The 21,091-nt window shown below is 42.4% G+C and overlaps 2 protein-coding genes across 4 annotated transcripts in view; one reads left to right on the forward strand and one right to left on the reverse strand.

Moving 5' to 3' along the window:
* The window catches only part of XB5953580.L (uncharacterized XB5953580 L homeolog), a 40,812-nt gene that overhangs the window by 15,704 nt on the left and 4,017 nt on the right, over positions 1 to 21,091 (reverse strand). The window lies entirely within an intron of this gene.
* LOC108719448 (myelin-oligodendrocyte glycoprotein) lies at positions 1,507 to 18,421 on the forward strand. Of its 2 annotated transcripts, none has more exons than XM_041566681.1 (6): positions 1,507 to 1,744; positions 3,903 to 4,301; positions 13,958 to 14,038; positions 15,170 to 15,253; positions 17,192 to 17,231; positions 17,883 to 18,421. In XM_041566681.1, the coding sequence occupies exons 1-5, from the start codon at positions 1,690 to 1,692 to the stop codon at positions 17,203 to 17,205; spliced, it is 633 nt and encodes a 210-aa protein (XP_041422615.1). In that variant the 5' UTR covers positions 1,507 to 1,689; the 3' UTR covers positions 17,206 to 17,231; positions 17,883 to 18,421. The 2 variants fall into 2 exon arrangements, with proteins under 2 accessions (XP_041422615.1, XP_018123788.1); XM_018268299.2 differs by having other exon boundaries at positions 1,508 to 1,744; positions 17,820 to 18,421.

Genomic DNA, 21,091 nt, shown 5'->3' on the forward strand with positions numbered 1-21,091 from the left:
TTCATTGGTGGGGAGGAAAGGAGATTTCACCATCAGCATAGGAAGGGGTTCTTTACTGTAAGGACAGTCAGGTTATGGGATTCCCTACCAAGAGAGGGGGAATGAGTGATTCATTGGTGGGGAGGAAAGGAGATCTCACCATCAGCATAGGAAGGGGTTCTTTACTGTAAGGACAATCAGGTTATGGGATTCCCTACCAAGAGAGGGGAATGAGTGATTCATTGGTGGGGAGGAAAGGAGATCTCACCATCAGCATAGGAAGGGGTTCTTTACTGTAAGGACAGTCAGGTTATGGGATTTCCTACCAAGAGAGGGGAATGAGTGATTTATTGGTGGGGAGGAAAGGAGATCTCACCATCAGCATAGGAAGGGGTTCTTTACTTTAAGGACAGTCAGGTTATGGGATTTCCTACCAAGAGAGGGGGAATGAGTGATTCATTGGTGGGGAGGAAAGGAGATCTCACCATCAGCATAGGAAGGGGTTCTTTACTGTAAGGACAATCAGGTTATGGGATTCCCTACCAAGAGAGGGGGAATGAGAGATTCATTGGTGGGGAGGCAAGGAGATCTCACCATCAACATAGGAAGGGGTTCTTTACTGTAAGGACAGTCAGGTTATGGGATTCCCTACCAAGAGAGGGGGAATGAGTGATTCATTGGTGGGGAGGAAAGGAGATCTCACCATCAGCATAGGAAGGGGTTCTTTACTGTAAGGACAGTCAGGTTATGGGATTCCCTACCAAGAGAGGGGGAATGAGAGATTGATTGGGAGGATTAAGTATAATGACACTGTAGTTAGGAAGGGCCTATACAATAATGACTTTGCTGGGAGTTAGTGTGAGTGGATGAGTATATGGAATTCCTGAGCTGCTGTATTTCCAGTCTAACCTATTCTATGTGCAACTGATAAAGGGACAGTATTATTCTTACTTTTCCTACCAACGTATTGTTTATGCCATTTACTGGGACTTTTATCCATATACTTTAACCTACCCCTAATGTACTGTATCAATATTACTATTATGCAGGAAACTCTCCACTAATATCCTTGGATAATTGTCAGAGAGAGAGACATTTTGCAATAGATCTTAATTTTCTATTATTTGTGGTTTTTGAGTTTTTTTTAGCTTTTCATTCAGCAGCTCTCCAGTTTGCAGTTTCATCTATTTGGTTGCTAGGGTCCAAATTCCCCTAGTAACCAAGCGTTGATTTGAATAAGGGACTGCAATGTGAATAGGAGAGGCCTGGATAGAAAGATGAGTTATAAAAAGTAACAATAACAACAAATGTGTAGCCTTACAGAGCATTTGTTTTTACGTGGGGTCAGTGACCCCCATTTGAAAGCTCGAAAGAGTCTGAAGAAGAAGACAAATAATTAAAAAAAAAACTATAAATAATGAAGACCAATTGAAAAGTTGCTTAGAACTGGGCATTCTATAACATACTGAAATTTAACTTAAAGGTGAACTTCCCCTTTAAATCCCTTTAAACGGCTTCTCTTATAGTATTTGTGTAGTTTTTACCCCTAGTCGCAAGGAAATCCCCAGCAGGCGCAGTCTCGTGTCTCTAGCAATGTGTTTGTTTCTGTCATTTCCTTAATCTCCAGGGAAGTTGCGTTTCCTCTCAGTTCGGCTCTTCAGCCCATAAACGCGTGAGGTCCTTGCACTCACTGCAGCAGGTTAAGGCACCATGATCTGGTTATTCTTCACTCTCTTGACTCTCCAGCTTCTCCGGGTCACTGAAGGTTTGTATTTTATTCTCATTCTCCTCTTTTTACACTTATTCCTCATGTATTCCTTATTCCTTCCTGTTTATTGCCTGTACTCGCTCCTCCTGCGCTGCTCTACTGCACTGCTGCCAACTTTTAGCTTGTTTTTAACATGAAACAAAGACTGAAGGTTGAATGCGAAGCCAACACGTTTTCCTATTTATGTGAGTTACATTTGGCACGGGGAGCCACGGGCAAGGCTACTGCTTTAGTTCACCTGTAAGTTTCATGGTGCAATAGAGGCGGGTCAGATCTTCTCCTTCACATGACAGTTGGGTCAACATTGAGCTCTAATCACGATTCAACCACAACTAAGAAATCGGTCACGTGACCCAGTGTCTCTCATTGGCTTATTAATATTATCAGCCTCCCCCAATAGTTGCTTCTCATCATTGGACCCTTATCACTACTGTGCCCAACACACACATGCACTTGGTTACCGACCCAGTTCCTAGGAATGTCCAAGCTGCACTACATTCAACTCAACAGGTTTTTATTTCACGCAGCAGTCTTGTAAGGGGAGAAATGTAAAGTCAAAAACATCACCCCCTAACTGGCAGTTTTGTATAGGGAATAACCTGGCAGTTTAGAATAGGGAATAATCTGCCCTTGGCCATTATTGCCTTCAGCAGTGTCGGACTGGGACACCACGGGCCCACCCAAAAACCTTAGACCAGGGGCCCACTCTCAGTACTATTATTAGTGACTGGCGAATTTCTCCCATTTTGCTTCAACGAAAAATTCGCGAATTTCCTGCGATATTCGCAAAACAGTGAAATTTTTGTGGGGAAATCATGAAATTGAAAAGTTTCATGAAAAAAATCATGAAATCCGGACGTTGACATGAAAAAATTGTGAAATTAGAACATTTTCACCCAAAAAAAAATCGGATATTGATGCCTGCGTCCAAGCTGACGCTGGCGTTAAAGTCAATGGGCGTCTGAATAGTGTTGATGCACGCCGATTGTGATGCAAGCGACTTTTCAGATGCGCATCCAAAAAATTGACACGGACGACTTTTTGTGGGAGATACGCGAATTTATTCGCGGGCGGCGAAAAGCAGAAATTAGAATTTATCGCCCAGCACTAACTATTATTCTTCCTCTCCTCACTCAACCTCTATTCCACTAGTCTCTTTTCATTACATACTATAATCTATTATTCCATCTATTTAGCCTCTTTTTTCTCATAGAAATAGGGAATGACCATGAAATAGGCCAAATATTTAGCAGCATGAGGGACCACTGACACCTGGGCCCCCCCAGGGAGTTTTCCTGGTATCCCGGTGGGCCAGTCCGACCCTGGCCGTCTGTGAATAGACAACCATAGGAAGCCTTTTCGTAAAGACCAATTCCAAACCGTTAGATCCATTAGATCCCTGTTTCTTAAACTTGGTTCATTAGATATTGAAAGACTACAACTTCCAGAATGCTTTAACCTTTCATTATATGTTGAAGAATGCTAGGAATTGTGGTTCTCCAAGGCAATGGATGTTGGTGCTCCATAGAACATGGGCCTGTTTGTATGGGGTCTTTTGGGGAGCTGACTGTGAGACGTCAGTCTGTAAAACTGATTTATTTACCAATAGTGATCTGATTTTATTTTTCCCCCATCGCCGTTCCATTTCCTTAGTCCAAGAATCCAGCCTTTAGTTTCACGGATTCTCAGTTGTGTTGGCTTAGTCTAATTGTTACAATTGTACAGCTAATTGTCACTAGATATGGGCTGTATATCTATGGACACCACTGAGATGGAGCTTTTTATGCATGAGAGGTTCCCTATCCTGATAGGTTACATTTTTTCTAAAGAGATAACAACATATTTCAGTGTAAATCCCCAGTTGTATTACTTTTTGTACAAAGTAAAAGCTGTGTTGCAATAGTGCTGGGGTTACAGCTCAAGGAGTGGAAGGGGATTTTACAGCGAGAGTCGGGGGAATTTAGCCCATGAACCTGTTGGATGTAGGGTTTCAGATATGTAGTTTAAAGCCCAGCTTATCTTATATATCCTTATAAAGAGTGTTGTCAATCTTTCCACTGGTCATTATCCCTAATAAAAGGTGCAAATGGTTCTTAGAGTTACATTATTTCCTGTAAAACGTTGTTTAAATATGGAATTATTTCTTATTTCTTAGCATATTTTGATTGCCAAAACCCCAGGCAGCACGTCATGGCCCAGGAGAAGACCGACGCCTTGTTGCCTTGTTGGTTTATGTGGTACGGGAAACCTTATGAAGACTGGAAAGTGGTTTGGCAGAAGGAAGAAGAGGGGCAGGAGGATGAGCTGGTGGTGCACTATCAGAATGGAGCAGATCGGGACGACAAGCAGAACCCACACTTCAGAGGTAGAACCTTCATCAGGAAGGGTTGGTTTGAGCACCACGATGCCACTCTTACGCTCTCTAGGGTCTCCGACAGTGACTCTGGCACATACAAATGTTACCTGATGGGCATCCCAGTAGGACCCGGACCCATGATTCCATGCTGCAGAGTCACACTTGAAGTGCGTCAGGCACAGACGGAAGAGAAAAAAGGTGAGTGTTGAAGAACAACAAAAGGCAGTGATCCCCAACCAGTGGCTCAAGAGCAACATGTTACTCACCAACCCCTTGGATGTTGCTTCCAGTGGCCTCAAAGCAGGAGCTTATTTTTGAATTTCAGGCTTGACGGCAAGTTTTAATTGCATAAAAACCAGGTGTACTGCCAAACAGAGTCTCCTGTAGTCTACCAGTCCATATTGGGGCTACCAATAGCCAATCACAGCCTTCATTTGGCATGCCCAAGTTGTGTTGCTCTCCATCTACAGGTAACAAAGGTTGGGGACCCCTAACATAAGGAATAAAGAAGTAGCTGGGGGTTCCTGGCCCAGTACTTAAGGGTGTAACTACAGAGAAGCAGGGGGGGGGAAGGAGTGTAAGAGGCCAAGAGGCAAAAATGAATGAGCAACTGTCATATATCTTGGTACAGTAGGTCAACTTACCAATGTTTTGGGGCCCAAAACTGAATTTGTTGTGGGCTCCAGTAACATCTGGTTAGGCCACTGTCAGCTCTGCTCTAAACACCCCCTGAAGTGGGATTTCACTGTGGGCGCTGGGACCTGTAGTTGCACAACAAGTGACAATCCCCAGCCGCAAGCAAATACCTCTAAGTAAATGATAGTGTGAGATTTATAGGTTGAGGTTAATCAGGTTAGATCAGATTGGATATGGAATGCAGACAGACAGGTCCCGTACACCTTGTGACTCCTTTTGTGGTTTTTCTAGGTTAGTTTAATCATTTAAGAAAATATTTTGTAAACGTAGAGCTAAAACTACAGGTATGTGATTTCACTGACCATATAATTATAAGTGAGTGATTATATAATGAGTAGAAAGGTGAGTGACAGCTTGTATACACACTGCTACACTACTATGGGCTGCTGTTGTGTATAAGGTCACACTGGGTGAAGTTACCCAAAATTTCCAACAATCCCTCATAGAACCTTGAGACGTGTCTGACCACATCCTCAGTCTCTCCAGGATTCCTGAAATCTTCCCCACCCTCAATGCAGTAAATCAAACCTTTCCCTTCCAAAAAATGTGGGAAAAATAGGAATATGTTAATTGACAATTAATCAAACTACTACAGGGGCCTTAATGTGAGTCAGGTTATGGGATTCCCTACCAAGAGAAGGGGAATGAGTGATTCATTGGTGGGGAGGAAAGGAGATTTCACCATCAGCATAGGAAGGGGTTCTTTACTGTAAGGACAGTCAGGTTATGGGATTCCCTACCAAGAGAGGGGGAATGAGTGATTCATTGGTGGGGAGGAAAGGAGATCTCACCATCAGTATAGGAAGGGGTTCTTTACTGTAAGGACAGTCAGGTTATGGGATTCCCTACCAAGAGAGGGGGAATGAGTGATTCATTGGTGGGGAAGAAAGGATATCTCACCATCAGCATAGGAAGGGGTTCTTTACTTTAAGGACAGTCAGGTTATGGGATTCCCTACCAAGAGAGGGGGAATGAGTGATTCATTGGTGGGTAAGAAAGGAGATCTCACCATCAGCATAGGAAGGGGTTCTTTACTGTAAGGACAGTCAGGTTATGGGATTCCCTACCAAGAGAGGGGGAATGAGTGATTCATTGGTGGGGAGGAAAGGAGATCTCATCATCAGTATAGGAAGGGGTTCTTTACTGTAAGGACAGTCAGGTTATGGGATTCCCTACCAAGAGAGGGGAATGAGTGATTCATTGGTGGGGAAGAAAGGATATCTCACCATCAGCATAGGAAGGGGTTCTTTACTTTAAGGACAGTCAGGTTATGGGATTCCCTACCAAGAGAGGGGGAATGAGTGATTCATTGGTGGGTAAGAAAGGAGATCTCACCATCAGCATAGGAAGGGGTTCTTTACTGTAAGGACAGTCAGGTTATGGGATTCCCTACCAAGAGAGGGGGAATGAGTGATTCATTGGTGGGGAGGAAAGGAGATTTCACCATCAGCATAGGAAGGGGTTCTTTACTGTAAGGGCAGTCAGGTTATGGGATTCCCTACTAAGAGAGGGGAATGAGTGATTCATTGGTGGGGAGGAAAGGAGATTTCACCATCAGTATAGGAAGGGGTTCTTTACTGTAAGGACAGTCAGGTTATGGGATTCCCTACCAAGAGAGGGGAATGAGTGATTCATTGGTGGGGAAGAAAGGATATCTCACCATCAGCATAGGAAGGGGTTCTTTACTTTAAGGACAGTCAGGTTATGGGATTCCCTACCAAGAGAGGGGGAATGAGTGATTCATTGGTGGGTAAGAAAGGAGATCTCACCATCAGCATAGGAAGGGGTTCTTTACTGTAAGGACAGTCAGGTTATGGGATTCCCTACCAAGAGAGGGGGAATGAGTGATTCATTGGTGGGGAGGAAAGGAGATTTCACCATCAGCATAGGAAGGGGTTCTTTACTGTAAGGGCAGTCAGGTTATGGGATTCCCTACCAAGAGAGGGGGAATGAGTGATTCATTGGTGGGGAAGAAAGGATATCTCACCATCAGCATAGGAAGGGGTTCTTTACTTTAAGGACAGTCAGGTTATGGGATTCCCTACCAAGAGAGGGGGAATGAGTGATTCATTGGTGGGTAAGAAAGGAGATCTCACCATCAGCATAGGAAGGGGTTCTTTACTGTAAGGACAGTCAGGTTATGGGATTCCCTACCAAGAGAGGGGGAATGAGTGATTCATTGGTGGGGAGGAAAGGAGATTTCACCATCAGCATAGGAAGGGGTTCTTTACTGTAAGGGCAGTCAGGTTATGGGATTCCCTACTAAGAGAGGGGAATGAGTGATTCATTGGTGGGGAAGAAAGGATATCTCACCATCAGCATAGGAAGGGGTTCTTTACTTTAAGGACAGTCAGGTTATGGGATTCCCTACCAAGAGAGGGGGAATGAGTGATTCATTGGTGGGTAAGAAAGGAGATCTCACCATCAGCATAGGAAGGGGTTCTTTACTGTAAGGACAGTCAGGTTATGGGATTCCCTACCAAGAGAGGGGGAATGAGTGATTCATTGGTGGGGAGGAAAGGAGATTTCACCATCAGCATAGGAAGGGGTTCTTTACTGTAAGGGCAGTCAGGTTATGGGATTCCCTACTAAGAGAGGGGAATGAGTGATTCATTGGTGGGGAGGAAAGGAGATTTCACCATCAGTATAGGAAGGGGTTCTTTACTGTAAGGACAGTCAGGTTATGGGATTCCCTACCAAGAGAGGGGAATGAGTGATTCATTGGTGGGGAAGAAAGGATATCTCACCATCAGCATAGGAAGGGGTTCTTTACTTTAAGGACAGTCAGGTTATGGGATTCCCTACCAAGAGAGGGGGAATGAGTGATTCATTGGTGGGTAAGAAAGGAGATCTCACCATCAGCATAGGAAGGGGTTCTTTACTGTAAGGACAGTCAGGTTATGGGAATCCCTACCAAGAGAGGGGGAATGAGTGATTCATTGGTGGGGAGGAAAGGAGATTTCACCATCAGCATAGGAAGGGGTTCTTTACTGTAAGGGCAGTCAGGTTATGGGATTCCCTACCAAGAGAGGGGGAATGAGTGATTCATTGGTGGGGAAGAAAGGATATCTCACCATCAGCATAGGAAGGGGTTCTTTACTTTAAGGACAGTCAGGTTATGGGATTCCCTACCAAGAGAGGGGGAATGAGTGATTCATTGGTGGGTAAGAAAGGAGATCTCACCATCAGCATAGGAAGGGGTTCTTTACTGTAAGGACAGTCAGGTTATGGGATTCCCTACCAAGAGAGGGGGAATGAGTGATTCATTGGTGGGGAGGAAAGGAGATCTCATCATCAGTATAGGAAGGGGTTCTTTACTGTAAGGACAGTCAGGTTATGGGATTCCCTACCAAGAGAGGGGAATGAGTGATTCATTGGTGGGGAAGAAAGGATATCTCACCATCAGCATAGGAAGGGGTTCTTTACTTTAAGGACAGTCAGGTTATGGGATTCCCTACCAAGAGAGGGGGAATGAGTGATTCATTGGTGGGTAAGAAAGGAGATCTCACCATCAGCATAGGAAGGGGTTCTTTACTGTAAGGACAGTCAGGTTATGGGATTCCCTACCAAGAGAGGGGAATGAGTGATTCATTGGTGGGGAGGAAAGGAGATCTCATCATCAGTATAGGAAGGGGTTCTTTACTATAAGGACAGTCAGGTTATGGGTTTCCCTACCAAGAGAGGGGGAATGAGAGATTGATTGGGAGGATTAAGTATAATGACACTGTAGTTAGGAAGGGCCTATACAATAATGACTTTGCTGGGAGTTAGTGTGAGTGGATGAGTATATAGAATTCCTGAGCTGCTGTATTCCCAGTCTAACCTATTCTATGTATAGCTGATAAAGGGACAGTGTCAGACCCGGACTGACAATCTGTTTGTTTGGGCATTTGCCCGAGGGGCCGCTTCATATTTTGTTTAAATGGGCCGCTCCGATAAAACTTTCTTTTACTGCATCTGGAGGGCTCTAGGACCGCTCCTCCAGTCTATCTCCCACTGTGACTCCGCCCCTCCCACTCCTCTCCTCCTGCTGCTGCTGGTGTGTGTGTGTGTGTGTCTGTGTGTGTGTGTGTGTGTGTGTGTGTCTGTGTGTGTGTGTGTGTCTGTGTGTGTCTGTGTGTGTCTGTGTGTGTCTGTGTGTGTGTGTGTCTGTGTGTGTGTGTGTGTGTGTGTGTGTGTGTGTGTGTGTCTGTGTGTGTGTGTCTGTGTGTGTGTGTCTGTGTGTGTGTCTGTGTGTGTGTGTGTCTGTGTGTGTCTGTCTGTGTGTGTGTGTGTGTCTGTGTGTGTGTGTCTGTGTGTGTGTGTGTGTGTGTGTGTGTGTGTGTCTGTGTGTGTGTGTGTGTCTGTGTGAGTGTGTGTCTGTGTGTGTGTGTCTGTGTGTGTGTGTGTGTGTGTCTGTGTGTGTGTGTGTGTCTGTGTGAGTGTGTGTCTGTGTGTGTGTGTCTGTGTGAGTGTGTGTCTGTGTGTGTGTGTCTGTGTGTGTGTGTGTGTGTGTCTGTGTGTGTGTGTCTGTGTGTGTGTGTCTGTGTCTGTGTGTCTGTGTGTGTTTGTGTGTGTGTGTGTCTGTGTGTGTGTGTCTGTGTGTGTGTGTCTGTGTGTGTGTGTGTCTGTGTGTGTGTGTGTCTGTGTGTGTGTGTGTGTGTCTGTGTGTGTGACGCAAGTTGTGAGGGACACTGGGCTGTTGCAATACACAGAGGAGATTCAGTACACGTGACCTTTCTTCCTGCTTCATCCCTTGTGTGTCTCTAAACTCCCCACACACACACAGACACACACAGCTTCTCTAGTAGATAAAGTGTAGCATCTCCCCGACACTTCAGTATAGAGATCCAGAACTCTGGCAATGAAATAGTGTCAGGTACTAGAGTTTCCCAACTTCAATCTATTGATAATCTTTTAGACTCACACTGTAACCATATTTACTATAATTGTCTGCTCATTTGTGAAAGGTTCTTTCATTTATCTGTTGTGCTTAACCATTTGTATATGTTTGTATAGTCTGTACAGAGAGATCCCATAAAACTATGGTACATAGGTATTCCCCTGTACTAAGCACAATTCAGCAGGAACAGTCCCCTAAGTTTGCTCATAGTCTGTACAGAGAGATCCCATAAAACTATGGCAGCATAGGTATTCCCTGTACTAAGCACAATTCAGCAGGAACAGTCCCCTAAGTTTGCTCATAGTCTGTACAGAGAGATCCCATAAAACTATGGCAGCATAGATATTCCCTGTACTAAGCACAATTCAGCAGGAACAGTCCCCTAAGTTTGCTCATAGTCTGTACAGAGAGATCCCATAAAACTATGGCAGCATAGGTATTCCCTGTACTAAGCACAATTCAGCAGGAACAGTCCCCTAAAAGGTACCATAAAATTATGGCATAGTAATTCCCCATTTTTGAGGTGGCTCTGATAAATGTGGGTCTCCACCTGTAAGTGGACACAGGTGGGTTTGTTCAGTTTATTTTTGTGTTTTGTGAGGAGGGGTCATTTGAGACATTGCATTTCATTCCATTAATTATAAATTACACTATAGTGTTAATGTTGCTTTACTGTAATATAGGGATAATAGAAGTCTGAGGGATTGTTCTGTGACCATATAAAGGCACAAGGCTGCAGGCTGAGTTATACAGGGAACTCTGAGTATCACTCATGTATTATAAGGGATAATGTACCCCCTACTGTAAATGATAAGGATATTAGAAGTCACTGAGGGGTTGTTCTGTGACCATATAAAGGCACAAGGCTGCAGGCTGAGTTATACAGGGAACTCTGAGTATCACTCATGTATTATAAGGGATAATGTACCCCCTACTGTAAATGATAAGGATATTAGAAGTCACTGAGGGGTTGTTCTGTGACCATATAAAGGCACAAGGCTGCAGGCTGAGTTATACAGGGAACTCTGAGTATCACTCATGTATTATAAGGGATAATGTACCCCCTACTGTAAATGATAAGGATATTAGAAGTCACTGAGGGGTTGTTCTGTGACCATATAAAGGCACAAGGCTGCAGGCTGAGTTATACAGGGAACTCTGAGTATCACTCATGTATTATAAGGGATAATGTACCCCCTACTGTAAATGATAAGGATATTAGAAGTCACTGAGGGGTTGTTCTGTGACCATATAAAGGCACAAGGCTGCAGGCTGAGTTATACAGGGAACTCTGAGTATCACTCATGTATTATAAGGGATAATGTACCCCCTACTGTAAATGATAAGGATATTAGAAGTCACTGAGGGGTTGTTCTGTGACCATATAAAGACACAAGGCTGCAGGCTGAGTTATACAGGGAACTCTGAGTATCACTCATGTATTATAAGGGATAATGTACCCCCTACTGTAAATGATAAGGATATTAGAAGTCACTGAGGGGTTGTTCTGTGAACATATAAAGACACAAGGCTGCAGGCTGAGTTATACAGGGAACTCTGAGTATCACTCATGTATTATAAGGGATAATGTACCCCCTACTGTAAATGATAAGGATATTAGAAGTCACTGAGGGGTTGTTCTGTGACCATATAAAGACACAAGGCTGCAGGCTGAGTTATACAGGGAACTCTGAGTATCACTCATGTATTATAAGGGATAATGTACCCCCTACTGTAAATGATAAGGATATTACAAGTCACTGAGGGGTTGTTCTGTGACCATATAAATGTACAAGGCTGCAGGCTGAGTTATACAGGGAACTCTGAGTATCACTCATGTATTATAAGGGATAATGTACCCCCTACTGTAAATGATAAGGATATTAGAAGTCACTAAGCGGTTGTTCTGTGACCATATAAAGGCACAAGGCTGCAGGTTGAGTTATACAGGGAACTCTGAGTATCACTCATGTATTATAAGGGATAATGTACCCCCTACTGTAAATGATAAGGATATTAGAAGTCACTGAGGGGTTATTCTGTGACCATATAAAGGCACAAGGCTGCAGGCTGAGTTATACAGGGAACTCTGAGTATCACTCATGTATTATAAGGGATAATGTACCCCCTACTGTAAATGATAAGGATATTAGAAGTCACTGAGGGGTTGTTCTGTGACCATATAAAGGCACAAGGCTGCAGGCTGAGTTATACAGGGAACTCTGAGTATCACTCATGTATTATAAGGGATAATGTACCCCCTACTGTAAATGATAAGGATATTAGAAGTCACTGAGGGGTTGTTCTGTGACCATATAAAGACACAAGGCTGCAGGCTGAGTTATACAGGGAACTCTGAGTATCACTCATGTATTATAAGGGATAATGTACCCCCTACTGTAAATGATAAGGATATTAGAAGTCACTGAGGGGTTGTTCTGTGAACATATAAAGACACAAGGCTGCAGGCTGAGTTATACAGGGAACTCTGAGTATCACTCATGTATTATAAGGGATAATGTACCCCCTACTGTAAATGATAAGGATATTAGAAGTCACTGAGGGGTTGTTCTGTGACCATATAAAGACACAAGGCTGCAGGCTGAGTTATACAGGGAACTCTGAGTATCACTCATGTATTATAAGGGATAATGTACCCCCTACTGTAAATGATAAGGATATTACAAGTCACTGAGGGGTTGTTCTGTGACCATATAAATGTACAAGGCTGCAGGCTGAGTTATACAGGGAACTCTGAGTATCACTCATGTATTATAAGGGATAATGTACCCCCTACTGTAAATGATAAGGATATTAGAAGTCACTAAGCGGTTGTTCTGTGACCATATAAAGGCACAAGGCTGCAGGTTGAGTTATACAGGGAACTCTGAGTATCACTCATGTATTATAAGGGATAATGTACCCCCTACTGTAAATGATAAGGATATTAGAAGTCACTGAGGGGTTATTCTGTGACCATATAAAGGCACAAGGCTGCAGGCTGAGTTATACAGGGAACTCTGAGTATCACTCATGTATTATAAGGGATAATGTACCCCCTACTGTAAATGATAAGGATATTAGAAGTCACTGAGGGGTTGTTCTGTGACCATATAAAGACACAAGGCTGCAGGCTGAGTTATACAGGGAACTCTGAGTATCACTCATGTATTATATGGGATAATATACCCCCTACTGTAAATGATAAGGATATTAGAAGTCACTGAGGGGTTGTTCTGTGACCATATGAAGGCACAAGGCTGCAGGATCTTTAATATATTTGACATGAATTACACTGAAGTCAGAAAGTCAGCTCTTTATATAAATATTATTTTGCAGGTTTAGCCCAGTATATAAATAAATATATATATAAGTGTCTGAGTACAAGACTATTGTTTCTTTACATTTGAGCTGCTTTTTACCCCCAGTCCGGCCCTGGACAGTATTATTCTTACTTTTCCTACCAACGTATTGTTTAGGCCATTTACTGGGACTTTTATCCATATACTTTAACCAACCCCTCATGTACTGTATCAATATTACTATTATGCAGGAAACTCCTTGGATAACGGCATTGCTGCAATGACCCCGGACACTAGTGTAACAATCCCTCTCAGCATTATAACCCCTTCCCTGTTCCCTCTGGATAAACAACAATACCTTGGAGTAGATAATTGCATCTATAGAGTTCTGAGCTACAGGAGCCTATGACAGCAGGTGCAGAAAAGCGAGACCTTACTGCTGTTATTAGACACAGGCTCCAGCCTAGGGAAGCCCCGCCCCTCAAGCAATCCAACAGCCTTTCAGTCAGAATATGGGTGTATTTCTGTGTATAGAATTGTCAGACGTGTTCAATGGGGCTCCTTTCCTACAAACAACAGCAGCTCTGTCTCACTTTATGGCAGTGGATCTAGATATACCCCAGGCTCAGGGGCTTTAGAATCCGTTACCCTATAGTCCATTGGCTTATTGAAGGGGCAGTATCCCCCTCCCCCTTTAGCATTTATCTGTTTGCCACAATAACGGGGTTGAGGGAGGGGGTTGTTTATACAGAGCACATTATCGCTAGTTGCACTAACTCAATTACAGGGAAGGGAAAGGGAGATAATAATTGTAAGAACAAAATAACGTTTGCCTTTATACAATGCTTTATAGATAAATAGAATCTAAAAATGAGGATATTTTTTTAATTAAAGGAACAGGCACAAGCTGCACTAAATGTGAGTGGACGAAACAGAAACGACTGAAGAATTTGTGCGTTTTGTTTCTCTCCCAGGGTTCAGCAGAGAGATCTACATCTGCTTTATTGTCTGGACATTAATCAGCTCGGCAGCACTTCTATACGTCGTCGTTAAAGGTAACGGCTTCAGTTTCTCGGATGTTCCCCAGGGATTCGGCAATTGAAACAATAGTCACATCTTTTATTTGAATAGAAGCGTCTCTTTGCCTTTAAAGGGGTGGTTGACCTTTAAGTTAACCTTTAGTATGTTATAGAATGGCCAATTCTAAGCACCTTTTCAATTGGTCTTCATTATTTATATATTTTGTGTAGTACATTTATATCTATTTATATTTTGTATAGTTTTTGAGTTATTTGCCATCTTCTTATAAGTCTTTCCAGCTTTCAAATGGGGGTCAGTGACCCCATCTAAACAATACTCTCTGTAAGGCTGCAAGTAAACTTTTAGTATGTTATAGAATTCGAAGCAACTTTTCAATTGGTCTTTATTTATTTTTGATTATTTTTTTAATATTTGCCTTCTTCTTCTGCCTCTTCCCAGCTTTCAAATGGGGGGTCGCTGACCCCATCTAAAAAAAAAATACTCTGTAAGGCTACAAATGTATTGTTATTGTTACTTTTTATTCCTTATTTTTCTATTCAGGCCTCTCCTATTCATATTCCAGTCTCTTGTTCATATCAGTGCATGGTTGCTAGGGGAATTTGGACCCTAGCAACCAGACAGACAAACTGGGGAGCTGCTGAATAAAAAGCTACATAAGTAAAAAATCACAAATAATAAAAAATGAAAACCAATTACACATTGTCTCAGAATATCACTCACTACATCCTAGGAAGGAAAACCCCCATCCTAAATTAGGCACCCCCAAATATTAGTACATGGGGTCAGTTAATGGGGTGTATGTTAATTACACACACAGTGATATTAAGACACACACATTGCTGGTAAGATGGGGAACATTATAAAGAGACAAGCACATGGCAAGCTGTACTCGATTGGCCAGGTCACCAGTCTAACAAACCTCTTTCTGGTTTGGCCACCAACACAATGGGCCACATCAGGATATTCTGATTAATTGGCCCCTGGACCAGTGATGGGATTATAACGGGGTCCTATGAAGATGTTTGGGCTGATGTGGGCAGATAGGGGCACAAGAGAGAAAGAAGGATCGGTTTGGTCACACAGGGGTGTATTAATATTTAATTAATTAAATTAATAAATGAACTGATTATGTGTTTTTGTTGTAGCCCCTGGGAAGAAGCTGACAATCACTTTCTTCCTAGTCTTGACCTTCATCTTGGGGACCATGTTGGTGTATTTCATTAACAAAGGTAAAACCCAAAATGACAATTTTGCTCCCAGTTAATTCAACTTTTTGCGTCGTAAATATCTCACTTTCTCCAGTTAAAGAGACGGTGCACCTTTAAGTAAACGTTTAGTATATTATAGAATGTTTTATAGAACTTTTCCATTGGTCTTTCCATTATTCTTTAGGGATGTACCGAATCCACTATTTTGGGTTCAGCCGAACCCCCGAATCCTTCACGAAAGATTCGGCCGAATACCAAACCAAATCCGAATCCTTAGGGGTGGGAAGGGGAAAACGTTTTTTTACTTCCTTGTTATGTGACAAAAAGACACACGATTCCCTCCCTTTGCATATGTAAATTAGGATTTGGATTCAGTTTAGCCGGGAAGAAGGATTCGGCCGAATCCAAACAGGCACCTACGCTCGGGCCTAGGGCGGCCGCCCAACCGCATTGGGAACACAGTGTTCCCCATCACTCCCCAGCGCAATAGCGAATGTATGTACATGCACTCGCGGAAGGGGGGTAGGTGCGGACCGCGGCGCTAGGACTGCAAGGCCTCGGGGCACCTGAGACGCAAATCCGGCTTTGAATCCGAATCTTGCTGAAAAAGGCTGAATCCTGGATTTGGTGCATCCCTATGATTTTTTTTATATTTTTTACTTGTTTGACTTTTTCTTCTGACAGCTTTCAAATGGGGGTCACTGACCCCATCTAAAAAACAAATGCTCTGTAAGGCTACAAATGGATTGTTATTGTTACTTTTTATTCCTCATCTTTCTATTCATATTCCAGTCTCTTATTCAAATCAATGCATGGTTGCTAGGGGAATGTGGACCCTAGCAACCAGATTGGTGAAATTGCAAACTCCTGAATAAAAAGCTAAATAAGTCAAAACCCACAAATAATAAATAATGAAAACCAAATGCAAATTGTCTCAGAATATCCCTCTCTACATCATACTAACAGTTAATTTAAAGGGGAACAAGCCCTTTAATATACAGAGGAGCAAGAATGGGGCTATAGAAGAGAACGATGCCCTGTGTGAAATTGCACAAGTTATTCCTTAGGGAGATAAATAAACTGCCCCGGGAATTTTAGTAGATTGGTCTATAGTGATACATGAATCTGACCCGTTCTGTTTTGCTAAAAATTCGCAAAATAGCGAAAAATTCACCAAATGCATTGAATTCAATGGGCGACACATTTTTTATGACGCACAGCAAATTTTTTTGTTGACGTGCGACAATTTTTTTCACCCATTGGAGTTTGTGGCCGTCTTTTTCGCGGCGAAATCTGCTGAAAAATTTCGCTCAACATTCCTAGAGATGATATCTGGGAGTTACCTACAACCCCACCAAACCCTCAGTTTTGCCCCTGCCTGGTAAAGGTTTGGGACCTGTTATCCAGAATGATTGGGTTTTCCAGATAACGGATCTTTCCGTAATTTATATCTTCATACCTTAAGTCTACTAGAAAATCATATAAACATAAAATAAAGCCAATAGGCTGGTTTTACTTCCAATAAGGATTAATTATATCTTAGTTGGGATCAAGTACAGGTATGGGACCTGTTATCCAAAATACTTAGGACCTGGGGTTTTCCGCATAAGAGATTTTTCTGTAATTTGGATCTTCATGCCTTAAGTCTACTAGAAAATCATATAAACATGAAATAAACCCAATAGGCTGGTTTTGCCTCCAATAAGGATTAACTGTTTTATTATTACACAGAAAAAGGAAATAATTTTTAAAATTTGAATAAAATGGAATCTACGGGAGACTCCTGATAATGGGTTTCCGGATAATGGATCCAATATCTACGAGTCTTCTTCTCAGACTGTACTGTATATTCACCTCTGAGATTCCCGATTCCTTTAGGGGAAAGAAAAGTCATGAGTTTTTTTTGGAGTTTTTTTTTGAATGGCGGCAGAGAAATAAGAAGCAATGTCTGTATTACAGGTCAGAAAACATAACGACTGGAGCTGGAGACGTGGGACAGGTAGGTGCTATAGTCCTTCCAATGACTTACCTGACTAATGTCACATGACTGTGTATAGCGATACACTGGGGCTTATTCACAGACACTGCACCAGTTCTGCTCCTAGTGGCAGCCAATCAGATATTTGCTTTCATTCACAGTAGCCCAATCGGAAATACATTTGCATTTGGTTGCTACTCGTAACCACACGTGTTAGTACTAGTGATGGGCGAATTTCTCCCATTTCGCTTCGCCGAAAAATTCGTGGATTTCCCTGCAAAACTTGTGAAACGGCGAAAAATCGTGAAATCTGAAAGTTCACGAAAAAATTCTAATGTTTTCACAAAAAAATTGTGAAATTCAAACATTTTCACAAAACAATCGTGAAATTCGAACATCTGCACAAAAAGATTGTGAAATTGAACATTTTCATGGAAAAATCGTGAAAATTGAAGCCGGTGAATTTTCGCGGGAGATTTTCTTCGCCCATCACTAGTTAGTACATAAATTCCACTGTCTTGCGTATTTATCACTAAATTAGTTGAAAAACTTAGTATTTACTGTGGGCTCCCACCACTACGTCATGTTTTTTTTCTCTTTTTTTGGTAGTTCTGCAGGAAGTTCCGTTGAAGGATCTGGATTCGCTTCTCATTTCAACACTTTCTATTTAAGGTTTGAAGTGCAACACATGGAAGCACTAAAGCTGGGAGCCTTGTATCTATGGAGTCTTCTGCTTGGCAACCATCTGGTTATGAGTTTCCAGAGATGATCTGTGGGAGTTACCCGCAATCAGGCAAAGTTCCACCCCAACCAAACCCCTGTTCCACCCCTGCCTGCTATTTGGGCAACTGTTGAATAATCCTGATGGGTCGGGGGACTCTGGGTTTCCTTTACTCACTTTAATGTGAATGAGCCCCCAAGCGAGTGAGGCAGACGCACCCCCAAACTGAAGCAAAACAAGGGGTTGGGACATCCAATGAGATGAGACTTTCTGGTTTTCTGTGACCCATAGCAACCAATCAGATGTTTCCATTCATTAGTCTTATTGCATGTGGGTGACCAGAGCTAATTGCTGATTGGTTCCAACGGTTAATATATCTCAGGGGCAACAGAGCGGGTCCTTAGTGAGGAAACAGGTATATACAGTTATGGGACCTGTTATCCAGAATGCTCGGGACCTGAGGTTTCCAGATAATGGATCTTTCTGTAATTTGGATCTTCATACTTTAAATCTACTAGAAAATCATATAAACATTAAATAAAGCCAATAGGCTGGTTTTGCCTCCAATAAGGATTAATTATATCTTAGTTGGGATCAAGTACAAGCTACCAGTGAAGGGCAAATTTGTCCCGAAAAATTAGCGAAACGCAAATTTTGAGGCCCGTGTCAATTTTGATGCCGGCTATTAAGTGAATGGGTGTCCCAATAATGTTGATGCACAGCGGTTTTAATGCGAGTGACTATTCCGACGCGCGTCCATTTTGTTTTTATTCGCCAGCGGCAAGACGCAGTAATTAGCAGCGAATTCGCGCCGGCCAAATTTATTTGCCCATCACTACAGGTTACTGTTTTATTACTACACAGAAAAAGGAAATAATTTTTTACGGACTTTCCGTAGTTCGGATCTTTCTGGATAATGGATCCCATACCTGTATATCTTATCGATCTTTTGATAAGTATTACGAATCCTTTCTCTGTATAACAGCCACGAGGCCATACATTTTTACTGCTCACTTAGGGGCAGATTCATAAAGGTTCTAATGGTAAATTCGAATTCTACATTTTTTTTCGTGTCAAAACTTACAAATTCGAATTTAAAAGCACCAACTCGAATGTAAATTCAAATGTGAGAATTATCACAGGTTGACCATGGAAACAATTCTAATATTTGCCACATAAAACCTGCCCAATAGTGATGGGCAAATTTCTCCCGTTTCACCGAAAAATTCACTTATTTAAAAAATATTTGTGGAATTCAAACGTTTTCACGTAAAAATCATGAAATTCGAAAGTTTTCATGAAAAAATTGTGCAATTCGAGCGTTTTCAATAAAAAATTGTGCAATTCGAACGTTGTCACAAAAAAATCAGGAAATTTCGAACGTTTTCACGAAAAAATAGTGAAAGTCGGAAATTTTTCACCTGCAAATTTTGTGTGGGAGATTTGCGAATTTATTTGCTGGCTACAAAACGCGGAAATTGGTATCAGGCAAATTTATTCGCCCATCCCTACTGCCCAATTCATTTACAAGTCAATGGCGGAGTTCCGTTGACCCATTTGAAGAGTTTATTGCCTTCCTCCTTTCGCAGAATTCGAATTTTAGACGTTCAAGTTTTTTCTTAAATAAGATAATAACATTCGAGTTTTGAGTACATTCGAATTTGTTAAAGTAAAAAAAAATTTCACATAAATTCGAAATTTCGACCTTTGCTAAATGTGCCCCTTAATGACTCCGGTGCTGCTATTGTCTTCCCTATAATATAATTTGGGTCCGTTTTACTTGTGGATCTCGTATATTTCTGGATCAATATTTATTTTATTCTGCTACTTTGTCGCATTCCTTACGGGTGTAAATTTATTGCTGTATATATTTTATTGATTGTATTATGTGTATATCCCAATAAATTGATTCATGAATTTGAACACGTTTTCCAATTAATTTTGAGCTCTGACCCTTATTTTTAGAATATTATATCTCAGGGGCAGGTGGGAAAGCACAAAATGCTGATTTCTTAACAATCATCAATTACCCAGTGATCCCCCAAACTCTCAGTGTCAAGGACAAGTAAACCCTCAGCATTGGGGGCTCAAGACTCGTAAACGCTGGAGCCCAAATCTGCACTTCTATATCTCCCCTACCTCCTTCTTCCAGCCGTGTATTTATATAAATAATTATCATTATGCCGATTTTATGTAAATTGAATAAATATTCTTCAAGAATTGCAACAAGCAATATGGACTACAACTCCCAGCAGCCTCCAGACAACATGAGCGGTGTGAGAATGCTGTGAGAAACACTGGGGATTGCTGGGCATGACCAGTTGCATATCTAGATGCTACAGGGCCCCACAGCAAATACGCTTTAGGGCCCCAATATATCCAGAGGTTGTCCTGTTTTACCAATATATATTTGAATTGTGCTTTAAAAAGTAGTGTTTCAGGCTGATTTATTGAATATTTCTACAAAAACCCTAATAATCCCTCACCTTCTCTTCCACTTTCTGCTCCCTGAATTCCCAGGCTGTGCACTCAGCTCACTGCACTGTAGGACAGGAACCAATCAGCAGCAAGCAGGACCTGATAGGGAACTGAAGCCTGTCTGTGCTTGTGTGACTGCAGGGTTGTGATTGGCTGTCCCCCTCCTACTGTGCTTCTGGCAGGGGCCATTAGGACACGCCCACCCCTCATTTGAAACACAGACAGGGACATGGGCGTCCACATAGGGGGGCAAGAGGGGGCAGTGCCCCCCCTGGGACTGTGCACATAAGTTTCCACCTGTTCGTGCATTGGCCCCAGCTTACTGTGGTTTCTGTCGCGATCCCTCGAAGATTTTTCTTCTGTGCAGCAGAGTTTTCTTTTAGCTCCTTCCCTAGGTGCTCGCTCCCCCCTCCCTTGTCACGGTGCTGCCGGATCCTATTACTTCAGCTGTGAGAGAGAGAGAGAGCAGCCAGGGAGCATCTGATTGGCCAGTAGCACAGATTGCAGCGCGGGAGAAAACGAAGGAAGGAAAGCCCTATCTATTGCAGTCTGCAGCCTTGTACTTGTGAGTTCTGGGGGTATTTATACAATTACTTGCCCCTGTACCATCTGTTTGTGAGTTCTGGGGGTATTTATGTATGAACTTGCCCCTGTGCCATCTGTTTGTGAGTTCTGGGGGTAT

The sequence above is a fragment of the Xenopus laevis genome, chromosome 6L (genome assembly GCF_017654675.1).
Source record: "Xenopus laevis strain J_2021 chromosome 6L, Xenopus_laevis_v10.1, whole genome shotgun sequence".
NCBI classification, from domain to species: domain Eukaryota; kingdom Metazoa; phylum Chordata; class Amphibia; order Anura; family Pipidae; genus Xenopus; species Xenopus laevis.

What these genes read in the sequence shown, in the direction of transcription:
- LOC108719448 (XM_041566681.1), top strand. Translation starts at nt 1,690, where the DNA reads ATGATCTGGTTATTCTTCACTCTCTTGACTCTCCAGCTTCTCCGGGTC. An exon ending in GCTTCTCCGGGTCACTGAAG is followed by an intron (nt 1,745 to 3,902) that starts GTTTGTATTTTA and finishes CTTATTTCTTAG; the next exon opens with CATATTTTGATTGCCAAAAC. An exon ending in TCTATACGTCGTCGTTAAAG is followed by an intron (nt 14,039 to 15,169) that starts GTAACGGCTTCA and finishes TTTTTGTTGTAG; the next exon opens with CCCCTGGGAAGAAGCTGACA.